Source organism: Ranitomeya imitator, chromosome 2 (genome assembly GCF_032444005.1).
Source record: "Ranitomeya imitator isolate aRanImi1 chromosome 2, aRanImi1.pri, whole genome shotgun sequence".
Classification (NCBI taxonomy): Eukaryota; Metazoa; Chordata; class Amphibia; order Anura; family Dendrobatidae; genus Ranitomeya; species Ranitomeya imitator.
In genome coordinates this window covers 455,876,217-455,890,482 of record NC_091283.1, presented here as the reverse complement: position 1 = coordinate 455,890,482, position 14,266 = coordinate 455,876,217, and the positions used below count along the sequence as shown (strand labels likewise).

Sequence of the window (14,266 nt, the reverse complement as noted above, 5' to 3'; positions counted from 1 at the left end):
ATTACATTATGGTAAATAATGAAATTTAACACTATATGCTAATTTTTTGAGAAGGACCTGTATATACAGAAGATGTATAACTTATACCAGCTGTACATATATAATTATATACAGGATATACCCAGGTTATACCAGCATGCTCCGTATCACTATATACAGATGTATAACTTATACCAGCTGTACATATATAACTATATACAGAATATACCCAGCTTATACCAGTTGTACATATATCATATACAGAGGATGCCCAGGTTATACCAGTTGGACATATATCATTATATACAGAGGATGCCTAGGTTATACCTGTTGTACATATTATGATTATTATTATTTATTTATATAGCATCATTGATTCCATGGTGCTGTACATGAGAAGGGGTTACATACAAGTAACAGATATCACTTACAGTAAACAAACTAACAATGACAGACTGATACAGAGAGGCGAGGACCCTGCCCTTGCGGGCTTACATTCTACAGATATCATTATATACAGAGGATGCCCAGGTTATACCAGTTGTACATGTATCATTGTATACAGGAGGTGCCCAGGTTATACCAGTTGTAGGGCAGCACGGTGGCTCAGTGGTTAGCACTGCAGCCTTGCAGCGCTGTGGTCCTGGGTTCTAATCCCACCTTGGACAACATCTGCAAAGAGTTTGTATGTTCTCCCCGTGTTTGCGTGGGTTTCCTCCGGGTTCTCCGGTTTCCTCCCACACTCCAAAGACATACTGATAGGGAATTTAGATTGTGAGCCCCATCAGGGACAGTGATGATAATGTGTGTAACCTGTAAAGCGCTGCGGAATATGTTAGCGCTATATAAAAATAAAGATTATTATTATCATTATATACAGGAGATGCCCAGGTTTGTTCCAATTGTATCCTGTCTGTATAATCCTGTAATGCTAGACTGATAACTGCACTGACACACTGTAACGATCTATCATGGCAGGAGCGCGGTTTGTGCAGCGGATGTGGAGGATTTGATGCATGATGACGCGGTTGCGTCAAGGTGCAATAATGACAGCTGCTTCCCCCATTTGGGGGTGATTTAGTTTCAATCCAATTCTGCTTTAAATGTGACTTGCTTATTCCTCTTTATAGCAATGTTTCTGTTTTAGGTTTTGGGTGGAGCTTATGGACGATGTGGTCATAAAAGTCAGTAGGTAAGAGGGGCCGGAGGTGCTCAGCTGAGGGTCCCATGTGGGGAGGTGGGCGCTGCATCCTCCCAGGTTCCCACCTCTCACCATTTCTCCGGTTATTCCAGGCATTCCAGGGAATGGAGCTGCCAATCATCAATGACCCATTCATAGGTGGGTTTCAGGTTTGCCTCCTCCCTTTGCCCACAGTCTCTCCACCTCCAGCACTCTGAAGCCCCCTGCCTCTGCACATCTCTGGGACCTGCAGACAGAACTTTATCTGGAGCCAGACACCCCTCACGCAGGGGCTCCAAACCAGCGAAGAGGGGGCAACAGTAGGACTGTGTAGTACCAGCGGTGGGGCGAAGGTTCTCTGGTGACCATGGCCAGGTTCCCTGCTATTGGGTTCCTTTTAATATTCCACCTAGTGGCATCACAAGGGCAGGTAAGATGCTCCATCTGCGGTTGTTGTATTCTAGGATCTTGGAGAACCATTGGATTGTATGGTGCCATCGCCTTCCTTGGCACTGTCAGCATTCAAGGATGCCACAGCCTCCTGATAAATCTGCCAGGAACATGTGAATTCAGCACCAGTGCCTGTCCATTGTCATCTACATCAATGGTCTGCAACCTTGGGCAGTTAGGAAACCATGACCTGTGGGCGCCAGGACATGCTGGGTGTTGTAGTTTCACTACAAGGTTTCAGACCAATGATCTAATTGGAAAGCTGCATGAGAAAACTTGGATACTACACACACACGTATATATATATATATATATATATATATATATATATATATATATATATATATCTGTAGCGGAGCTGAGTTTGCAAAAACTGCCCTTGTTCAGCAAATGTTGTCTGGGCACAATGTACACGGATAAATCTGCTGCATTTTCCTTTCCATTCCAGATGTAGTAAAGGGCAATTGATCATTTACTGATGCCAAACACATTGCAATATCATGACATATTGTACCAAATTTGGCAAACCCAGCTCTGCTACTTCTGTACTCGCATGAGCATATAATGCCGACCCCGAATTGGCAAATTCAGCTCTGCTATATTGTGGTATGTCTAATGTATGTACAACATGGAACTTTTTGATGAAACACAAAGGACACTGGAGCAATTGATACGGATGTAGCAGAGCTGAGTTTGTCGTTTATATTTTTGGGAGCTGCAATGTTTGACCGTCAAGAGTTTATTGCATGCTTTCAGTTCTGTGCATAATTACAGATGATGTTAAATGACAAACTCAGCTCTGCTACATCGCTATCTTTGATCTACAGCTCATGTCAGTTCCAAGAATGTCACAACTGGAAGAATAACCCCTGTACTGATAACAAAGCTCCTGTTATGTCCCTGCCTACAGGCTGCTCCTCAATAGTCGTCGCCCGTCTACTGTGTAAACAGGTCGTACACATGGTGCCCTGTGCTTTCCTGTCTGCGCAGACACTGCACCATTTGTGCTCCGCACACTCTTATTAGTATATTCTGGAATTTCTAAATCCCCTGCGACATCGCCTGGAATCCACAAGACACACTAGGCTAGGGTATTAGTATGCTACATCCAGACCTGCAGTAGACTGCAAGCTCCAAGGACAAGGATCTCTATTATCTCGGTCTATTATATTAGTAGATTATATTGGTGTCTTTTATCTGCTTGTTTTCATTTGACATGTTATTCCATTATAATAGTTGGTTATATTAATAGATTATAATAGTTGTTTTTATGTTTTTCAGCTATTTTAGTCTGTTTTATTCGTTTACCTTTATTAGTCTATTAGTCGATTATCAGTCAGCTAAATTAGCCTTATGTTAGTCGTTTATAATATTCATTATATGGGTAGATTATAGTAGTCTTTTTACATTTTTCGATTACAATAGTCAGTTGTACTAGCAGATTATATTAGTGTCTTTTATTAGTTTTTTTCATTAGTTTGTTATGTTATTTCAATATAATAGTCAGTTTTATTAGCCCCATATGTTAGTCAATTAGGTCTATTAGTTACATATTAGTTATTAGTTGTAGGTCAGTTAGTTATTTTGGCTTCAATGATATCACAAACATAAAATTGATTATCCAATATATCCTTATAGTGGTTGGAACTAGACTTTTCCAGGATCTTCAAGTGCCCTTTTGTCCTATTCATAGGGCTGGTAATTTATGGGGCCCTACTTCTGGCCCAATAACCACCAGTCGGAAAGTTCATGGAGTGGACAATGACCTACAGATATAACTAACATACAATGCAGTATGGCAGTCTGGGGCCCACTGGTCACATAGGGCCCAAAAATGTATAGTGGCTTCCAATGGATGGCAGACAGTCGTGGTCAAACGTTTTGAGACATCTTGGTTTTCACAAAGTTTGTTGCTTCAGTGTCTTTAGATCTTTGTTCCTCTGGTCACTGAAGTCCATCAAGTTTATGGACAGACTCAATATTAACAGTGTTGTCTTCTGCCCTTCACCCTGGCAGCTGGATATCTGCTTCTGGGCCAAATCCTGACTGATGACCGTCCATTCTAGTCATCAATGCTTGAAGCTGATCACAAACTCTGGATTTTGTTTGTCCTCTTGGTTTTTCAGGATTGATCAAAGCTTCCGAATGGGATTAAGATCTGGGGAGGTTCCGGGCCATGGATCCAAAATGTTGTTTTGTTCACTGAGCCACTTAATTATCACGTTTGTCTTGTGGCATAGTCTCCATCCTGCTGGAAAAAGCATTGTTCATCCCCAAATTGCTCCTGGATATTGGGAGAAGTTGATCTTGGAGGGTGTTAGATTTCATTCTTTTTTCTTGGCCATGTTCTTGGGACAAATTGTGAGTGAGCCCCCTCCATAGATGAGAAGTCCCCCCCCCCACACACACACACACATGAAAGGTCTCAGGATGCTATACTGTTGGACTCATGGTAGGGCTAAAACTTCTTTCTCTGGACAATCATTCTTCCAGATGTCCCAAACTGTTTTAAGGGGCTTCATCAGAGAAAACAAGACGCTATGATAAAAAAAAATATGGCGTCTACACATCCTCCAAGAGCAACTTCTCCCAACCATCCAGGAGCAATTTGGTGTTGAACAATGCTTTTTCCACGTCGCAAGCAAAAGTGATAATTCAATGACTTGGTGAAGAAAACATTGATCTTTTTGGTCCCTAACCAGGAAAATTCCCAGATCTCAATCCCATTGAGAACCTGTGATCGGTCCTCAAAAACTGAGAGGACAAACAAGACCACAGAAATGGTGGTAAACTCCAAGCACTGATTAGACAAGAACGGGCGGTCATCAGTCAGGATTTGGCCCAGAAGCCAATATCCAGCTGCCAAGGCAAAGGGCAGAAGTCATGAAAATAAGGGACTACTCTGTAAATGTGTATAAATACATATATGTAGCATATGGTATATATGCTGTACGCACAGTGCTTACTGTGTACTCAGTGCCGGCTGTACCTAGTGCTGACTGTATACTTGGTTCTGTGTGACACTGACCTCTAGGAGAGGGTTAATGACTGGGTGATGCTCATATATATGAGGAATGTCGCACCACCTATCCAGGATATCAGTCGCTCTTACATCTCTGTGGTTATCATAATGTGACACGTGCGGCCATATTGTATCCACAGCGCATTGTGATTATTCCTATTTACCACTTGCATTTTTGTCACCCCAGAGCTTACACTCTATCCTTATATGCACATTGATATCCCTTTACCCACCCCATATATTTGACCCCGGCAGACCTGTCCACCCTACCCCTTCGATATACTCCACTGACTATTTGTCTATCCTTTTCACAGAGAGCTGGACTACCAGGACCTCCTGGTCCACAGGGACCCCCTGGAACACCGGGCAAGGATGGAATAGATGTGAGTACCGGGACTGATTGGAAAGCACAGAAGCAACGGGGGATTAACCCTGTCTTGGCCGCCGGAGAGTCGGTATATAAATGGCTTTTCATTGTGAGGTCGGATGCTGTGGCAGATGAGTGGTTAATGGAATTCCTGTGTGCTGGAGAGAAGGAGTGTTTATACAGGGAGTATAAAGGATGCTCTGTGTGCCCCCTCTCTTCCCTGCCTCCTGCTAGGAGGGTCCAGGTTACACAGAGCCTCTAGTGTCCTAATACCACCTCTCTACTCACTGCCCTCTGCGATACTGCTGGAGATCCTTCTCCACCAACACCTGAGACAGTACGGTATTCCTTACAGATGAGGAGACGGAAATCTGGAGGAAAGAATATACCGTGCAATTGCTTAACTGGCAATTACATAATGTTATACAGATCTCTCCCTGTACAGGTTCCAACATGCCTCCCAACTTTGAAAGTGAGGGGGACACGGCGAATGGCTCTGCAGCAATTTTTACTTTAAGCTATTTCTCTAACCTCATGCAGTCCTTTACATGTGCCCACCCCACACACAGAGCCGGACTGGCCATCTGGCAATTCTGGCAAATGCCAGAAGGGCCTGTCTGGTCATGGGCTGCCTTGTCTGCTACGTTGTTAGCAGAATCTGTGTTCTCAAGATACCCGCACTGTTAAGAGTTGTGACGGAGCACAAAGTCGCTGACTCCGTCACTTACCCCAGCAAGCCATGGGTATCATTAGAAATATTGGTCTTGTAGAAAGTCTTGGTTCCCACCATCCAGGGTAATATTAGTAATATATCCCCATCTAGTGCTCGGGGGCGGGGACAACATGGGCCTGTGTGATTTCATGCCAGAGCTGAATTTCAGTCCCAGTCTGTACCTGCCCACACAGAAGTATTAGTGAAGCCCATTAGTGTTTTTATACAGGACAATTCCCCTTTCATGGCCCTTACAGTGCCCACCACACACAGCATGATCCCCCCCATAATGCCCACCATGCTGCCCCCATAATTCCCACCACACACAGCATGATGCCTCATAATGCCCACCACATAGAGCATGATACCCCAATAATGCCCACCACACACAGCATGATGCCCCATAATGCCCACCACACACAGCATGATGCTCCATAATGCCTACCACACACAGCATGATGCCCCATAATGCCTACCACACACAGCATGATGCCCCATAATGCCCACCACACACAGCATGATGCCCCATAATGCCCACCACACACAGCATGATGCCCCATAATGCCCACCACACACAGCATGATGCCCCATAATGCCCAGCACACACAGCATGATACCCCATAATGCCCACCAGACACAGCATGATGCCCCATAATGCCCACCACACACAGCATGATGCCCCATAATTCCCACCACACACAGCATGATGCCCCATAATGCGCACCACACACAGCATGATGCCCCATAATGCCCACCACACACAGCATGATGCCCCATAATGCCCACCACACACAGCATGATGCCCCATAATGCCCACCACACACAGCATGATACCCCATAATGCCCACCAGACACAGCATGATGCCCCATAATGCCCACCACACACAGCATGATGCAGCATAATGCCCACCACACACAGCATGATGCAGCATAATGCCCACCAGACACAGCATGATGCCTCATAATACCCACCACACACAGCATACAGCATAATGCCCCATAATGCCCACCACACACAGCATGATGCCCCATAATGCCCACCACACACAGCATGATACCCCATAATGCCCACCACACACAGCATGATGCCCCATAATGCCCACCACACACAGCATGATGCAGCATAATGCCCACCACACACAGCATGATGCCCCATAATGCCCACCACACACAGCATGATGCCCCATAATGCCCACCACACACAGCATGATGCCCCATAATGCCCACCACACACAGCATGATGCCCCATAATGCCCACCACACACAGCATGATGCAGCATAATGCCCACCACACACAGCATGATGTCCCATAATGCCCACCACACACAGCATGATGCCCCATAATGCCCACCACACACAGCATGATGCAGCATAATGCCCACCACACACAGCATGATGTCCCATAATGCCCACCACACACAGCATGATGCCCCATAATGCTCACCACACACAGCATGATGCCCCATAATGCCCACCACACACAGCATGATGCCCCATAATGCCCACCACACACAGCATGATGCCCCATAATGCCCACCACACACAGCATGATGCAGCATAATGCCCACCACACACAGCATGATGTCCCATAATGCCCACCACACACAGCATGATGTCCCATAATGCCCACCACACACAGCATGATGCCCCATAATGCCCACCACACACAGCATGATGCAGCATAATGCCCACCACACACAGCATGATGTCCCATAATGCCCACCAGACACAGCATGATGTCCCATAATGCCCACCACACACTGTATGATTCCGCCATTCAGTTATCCCACTCCCTCTCGAAGTTCATTAGATGTGACATAATTAGATCTTGACAATCATGTGAGGAATCTATATTTCATTTAATTTTGCAGCTAAATGTCACTTAGAAACAGTCCACGCTATTAAATGTGGCAGCCACATGCCCCTCAGAGGCGGCTCACCCTCAAGATGCCCAAGAACCAGGGTAACCACTTACCTACCTACAAAAAACAATCCCTGCTACATACCCTTGAGGAATTGGCGTAGCATCATGTGACCTAAAATAATTACACAAAACAGTGTGTTCCCTTGTACCTCAAGAAGCCGCACTCTCACATTCTCCTCAAAGGGAATGCGCTGTCAGAAAATGGCTTAATATTTAAATCAAGCTTTTGCTTAATATGTATTTTTTCATGTTTGGTCGTTTTTTTTTTCACATTACAATTTGTAATAAAAATACAAAATTAGTAATCTTCCAATTTTAATTTTCACGCTGGCCACTGTGGCCATTTTTGGCTCATACATCTTGTCCTTTCAGGAGAGTTTTTATCAGGCTCTTTATCAGCACAGATAGGGTTACAACAACAGGTGACGCGTTGATAACACAGGATCCTCCAATCACAATAGGTGATGTCACAGCTGATCTTGCTACTCCTCCCTTCACAATGAACTTTGCACCCGCTCATTAGATGCTTCAATATAAAATATAGGGTCAGAGTCTGTTCTTTGCGGCTAATGTACATGTGTTAGCTCCTGAAACAACACAAAGTTAGTCTAAAATGTCCCTAGTGTGAAAACTGCAAGATGTCTACATTTTTATTTTTCATAGCAATTGTGACAAAAGAGGGAAAAAAATAGCCCCAAATTTTTTTTAGAAAATACACTGAACACAAAAAGCTGATTTATCCTTGATAGTACACATCACCACTGTGCTATGCTGCCACTTGTTGGATACATTATTTATGTCTCTTCTAAGGCCGGGCTCCACGGTGACATATTGAGAACAATTATTGCACAACCAAGTTCACACTAGTATGCATAACTTACATTTATGGGGGTGCACAACATTATGTATGTACATGGCTGTCACATGTGTGCAATTTCTTAGTCGCCAAAAATCCAAAAGTGTTGAGTTCTAAAATCATTATTATTGTTACAATAACATAACCTGCACGGTGGCTCATTGGTTAGCACTGTATGGTGGATCAGTGGTAAGGACTGTATGCTGCACTCACTATTCTCTTGGTGCAGTCACTGTGTACATACAGTGCCTTGCAAAAGTATTTGGCCCCCTGGAACTTTTCAACCTTTTCCCACATATCATGCTTCAAACATAAAGATACCAAATGTAAATTTTTGGTGAAGAATCAACAAGTGGAACACAATTGTGAAGTTGAACAAAATTTATTGGTTATTTTAAATTTTTGTGGAAATTCAGAAACTGAAAAGTGAGGGGTGCAATATCATTCGGCCCCTTTAACTTAATACTTTGTTGCGCCACCTTTGCTGCGATTACAGCGGCAAGTCGCTTGGGGAATGTCTCCATCAGTTTTCTACATCGAGAGACTGAAATTCTTGTCCATTCTTCCTTGGCAAACAGCTCGAGCTCAGTGAGGTTTGATGGAGATCGTTTGTGAACAGCAGTTTTCAGCTCTTTCCACAGATTCTCGATTGGATTGAGGTCTGGACTTTGACTTGGCCATTCTAACACCTGGATACGTTTATTTGTGAACCATTCCATTGTAGATTTTGCTTTATGTTTGGGATCATTGTCTTGTTGGAAGACAAATCTCCGTCCCAGTCTCAGGGCTTTTGCAGACTCCAACAGGTTTTCTTCAAGAATGGTCCTGTATTTGGCTCCATCCATCTTCCCATCAATTTTAACCATCTTCCCTGTCCCTGCTGAATAAAAACTGGCCCAAACCATGATGCTGCCACCACCATGTTTGACAGTGGGGATGGAGTGTTCAGGGTGATGAGCTGTGTTGCCTTTACGCCAAACATACAGTCATGGCCAAAAGTATTGCCACCCCTGCAATTCTGTCAGATAATACTCAGTTTCTTCCTGAAAATGATTGCAAACTCAAATTATTTGGTATTATTATCTTCATTTAATTTGTCTTAAATGAAAAAGCACAAAAGAGAATGAAGCAAAAAGCAAAACATTGATCATTTCACACAAAACTCCAAAAATGGGCCAGACAAAAGTATTGGCACCCTCAGCCTAATACTTGGTTGCACAACCTTTAGCCAAAATAACTGCGACCAACCGCTTCCGGTAACCATCAATGAGTTTCTTACAATGCTCTGCTGGAATTTTAGATCATTCTTCTTTGGCAAACTGCTCCAGGTCCCTGATATTTGAAGGGCGCCTTCTCCAAACTGCCATTTTTAGATCTCTCCACAGGTGTTCTATGGGATTCAGGTTGAAAAGTTCCAGGGGGCTGAATACTTTCGCAAGGCACTGTACATTACATTACTTATCCTGAACTGATCCTGAGTTACATCCTGTATTATACTCCAGAGCTGCACTCACTATTCTGCTGGTGGAGTCACTGTGTACATACATTACATTACTCATCCTGTACTGATCCTGAGTTACATCCTGTATTATACCCCAGAGCTGCACTCACTATTCTGCTGGTGGAGTCACTGTGTACATACATTACATTACTTATCCTGTACTGATCCTGAGTTACATCCTGTATTATACTCCAGAGCTGCACTCACTATTCTGCTGGTGGAGTCACAGTGTACATACATTACATTGCTTATCCTGTACTGATCCGGAGTTACATCCTGTATTATCCTCTACAGCTGCACTCACTATTCTGCTGGTGGGGTCACTGTGTACATACATTACATTACTTATCCTGTACTGATCCTGAGTTACATTCTGTATTATACTCCAGAGCTGCACTCACTATTCTGCTGATGGAGTCACTGTGTACATACATTTCTTATCCTGCACTGATCCCGAGTTACATCCTGTATTATAATCCAGAGCTGCACTCACTATTCTGCTGATGGAGTCACTGTGTACATACATTACTTATCCTGCACTGATCCTGAGTTATCTCCTGTATTATCCTCCACAGCTGCACTCACTATTCTTCTGGTGGAGTCACTGTGTACATACATTACATTACTTACCCTGTACTGATCCTGAGTTACAACCTGTATTATACCCCAGAGCTGCACTCACTATTTTGCTTGTGGAGTCACTGTGTACATTCATTACATTACTTATCCTGTACTGATCCTGAGTTACATCCTGTATTATACTCCAGAGCTGCACTCACTATTCTGCTGGTGCAGTCACTGTGTACATTGTTGTGAATTCTGCTCTTGGGTTCCTTCCGGTGGTTGTTGGTGGGAATGCAGTTGTCTCTGACTCGCAGTCCTGGCCAGGTGTATCGGATAATTACAATTCTGACTGGGATATTTAGGTGTGCAGGATCCTTTAGCCCTTGCCAGTTGTCAATGTTTCTCTGGAAGTGTTGGTTCTCTGCCTGGCCTCTCCTGCTTATCTGCCAGTTCAGCAAAGATAAGTGTCCGTTTCTTTTCCTGTGGCACACATGCAGTGTGCTTATTTTCAGTACTGTTCGTTTGTTTTTCTTTTGTCCAGATTAGACTGTGTCTGTGTTTTCTCAGTCTGGTTGGTTTCACTGGAGTTGCAGATATACGCTCCTACATCTTTAGTTAGATGTAGGAAGTTTTTTGTATATTCTGAGGATTTTTTGAAGGGTTTTATACTGACCGCACATAACTCTGTCCTACCCTGTCCTATCTAGCTAGAGTGGCCTCCTGTGCTAAATCCTGATTTTTCTGCCTGTGTATGTTTTTTCCTCTCCGACTCACTGCCAATATTTGTGGGGGGCTGTCTATCCTTTGGGGATTTTCTCTGAGGCAAGACAGTATTCCGATTTCCATCTTTAGGGGTATTTAGTCCTCCGGCTGTAACGAGGTGTCTAGGTGTGTTAGGTACACTCCACGGCTACTTCTAGTTGCGGTTTTAAGTTCAGGTTTGCGGTCAGTATAGTGGCCACTTTCTCCAGTGAAAGTTCTCATGCAGCTCCAAGGTCACCGGATCATAACAGTACAACTGGCCAACAATGAGTTAAATGCATCTCAGAAGAAGGGAAGGAAGCTCTTGAGCCATTTTTTTTCCTCCAGTCTGTTTTGTGTTCTCTTCCCTCTTAATATCTGGGTGGCTGAGGAGCCTGGTGCAAGCATGAATGTTCAGGAATTAGCTTCTCGTGTAGACCAGCTTGCTGCTAGGGTGCAAGGTATTTCTGATTATATTGTTCAGACTCCTGCTTTAGTACCGAAGATTCCTACTCCTGATTTGTTTTCTGGTGACAGGTCTAAATTTTTGAGTTTTAAAAACAACTGTAAACTGTTTTTTTGACCTGAGACCTCGATCCTCTGGTGATTCCATTCAGCAGGTAAAAATCGTAATCTCCCTGCTGCGTGGCGACATTGGCTTGAGGGAGCTAAGCACCGTATTGTGGTCTTGACCGATCATAAGAATTTGATTTACCTCGAGTCTGCTAAACGGCTGAATCCTATACAGGCTTGATGGTCCTTGTTTTTTTCCCGTTTTGATTTCGTGGTCTCGTACCTTCCGGGTTCTAAGAATATTAAAGCTGATGCCCTCTCTAGGAGTTTTTTGCCTGATTCTCCTGAGGTCTTAGAGCCAGTCGGTATTCTGAAAGAGGGGGTGGTCCTTTCTGCCTTTTCCCCTGATTTACGATGGGTTCTTCAGGAATTTCAGGTTGACGAACCTGACCGCTGTCCTGTGGGGAAATTGTTTGTTCCTGACAGATGGACTAGTAGAGTGATTTCTGAGGTTCACTGTTCCGTGTTGGCCGGTCATTCTGGCATTTTTGGTACCAGAGATTTGGTTGGTAGGTCCTTTTGGTGGCCTTCATTGTCACGTGATGTGCGTTCTTTCGTGCAGTCCTGTGGGACTTGTGCGCGGGCCAAGCCTTGTTTTTCCCGTGCTAGTGGGTTGCTTTTGCCATTGCCAGTCCCTGAGAGGCCCTACACGCATATTTCGATGGATTTTATTTCTGATCTTCCGGTCTCCCAGAAGATGTCTGTTATCTGGGTTGTTTGTGACCGGTTCTCTAAGATGGTTCATTTGGTGCCCTTACCTAAATTGCCTTCCTCTTCTTATTTGGTTCCGTTGTTCTTTCAGCATGTGGTTCGTTTGCATGGTATTCCGGAGAATATTGTTTCCGACAGAGGTTCCCAGTTTGTTTCTAGGTTTTGGCGGGCCTTTTGTGCTAGGCTGGGCATTGATTTGTCTTTTTCTTCTGCATTTCATCCTCAGACAAATGGCAAGACCGAGCGTACTAATCAGACCTTGGAGACTTATTTGAGATGCTTTGTGTCTGCTGATCAGGATGATTGGGTGGCCTTCTTGCCATTGGCCGAGTTTGCCCTTAATAATCGGGCTAGTTCTGCTACCTTGGTTTTGCCTTTCTTTTCTAATTTTGGTTTTCATCCTCGTTTTTCTTCTGGGCAGGTTGAGCCTTCTGACAGTCCTGGTGTGGATTCTGTGGTGGACAGGTTGCAGCAGATTTGGGCTCATGTGGTGGACAAGTTGGTGTTGTCTCAAGAGGAGGCTCAACGTTTTGCTAATCGTCGTCGGTGTGTTGGTTCCCGGCTTCGGGTTGGGGATCTGGTCTGGTTGTCTTACCGTCATGTTCCTATGAAGGTTTCTTCTCCTAAGTTTAAACCTCGGTTTATTGGTCCTTATAGGATTTCTGAGATTATTATTTATTTTTAAGTAAATAAGGCAGCACACTGCAGCGCTAAAACATGTAAACTTGAAAACACGAAATTTGAACTGCATTACTGCACTAGAAATATGAAAAATGAGAGCGTTTAGCGCATAAAAATGGCCAATTTTATGTGTACCTGGTAGCCCCTTTACGGCATCTCTCTTATACCAGGTCCTAAACTTGCCTTACCTCGCTGAGAATAAACGTCTCCATCTGAATGGGTACATGTGAAACCTCTTCCTAGACTAAAATTCTCTCTCTCTATGGAGGGGTATTGGACCTGCTGTAATTAAAACACCTGAAGCTAGGAGGCGGAGTGCACGATCAGAAGGCTAAAGAATACATTTCAAAAACCTGACCGGCACATCCAAACATAGACTAAGTGTGAACAGGTGCTGAACCTAGAGTCGCCAACTCGTATATAGTTAAGTAAATAAGGCAGCACACTGCAGCGCTAAAACATGTAAACTTTAAAACACGAAATTTGAACTGCATTACTGCACTAGAAATATGAAAAATGAGAGCGTTTAGCGCATAAAAATGGCCAATTTTATGTGTACCTGGTAGCCCCTTTACGGCATCTCTCTTATACCAGGTCCTAAACTTGCCTTACCTCGCTGAGAATAAACGTCATCCTTCTGAGATTATTAATCCGTTGTCTTTTCAACTGGCGCTTCCGGCCTCTTTTGCTATCCATAATGTCTTCCATAGATCTTTGTTGCGGAAGTATGTGGAGCCCGTTGTTCCCTCTGCTGATCCTCCGGCCCCTGTGTTGGTTGATGGGGAGTTGGAATATGTTGTTGAGAAGATTTTGGATTCCCGTTTTTCAAGGCGGAAGCTTCAGTACCTGGTCAAATGGAAGGGTTATGGCCAGGAGGATAATTCTTGGGTTTTTGCCTCTGATGTCCATGCTGCTGATTTGGTCCGTGCCTTTCATCTGGCTCGTCCTGATCGTCCTGGGGGCCCTGGTGAGGGTTCGGTGACCCCTCCTCAAGGGGGGGGGTAC

General features: G+C 44.2%; 1 protein-coding gene across 1 annotated transcript in view; it reads left to right on the top strand.

Annotated features, from left to right (window-relative positions):
* Positions 1-1,390: 1,390 nt before the first annotated feature.
* The window catches only part of COL9A3 (collagen type IX alpha 3 chain), a 62,061-nt gene continuing 49,185 nt past the window's right edge, over positions 1,391-14,266 (top strand). Inside the window, exons 1-2 of the mRNA XM_069751153.1 lie at positions 1,391-1,589; positions 4,946-5,014. Coding sequence (XP_069607254.1) covers positions 1,527-1,589; positions 4,946-5,014 — 132 coding nt within the window. The 5' untranslated portion in view covers positions 1,391-1,526. The remainder of the gene's footprint in view (positions 1,590-4,945; positions 5,015-14,266) is intronic.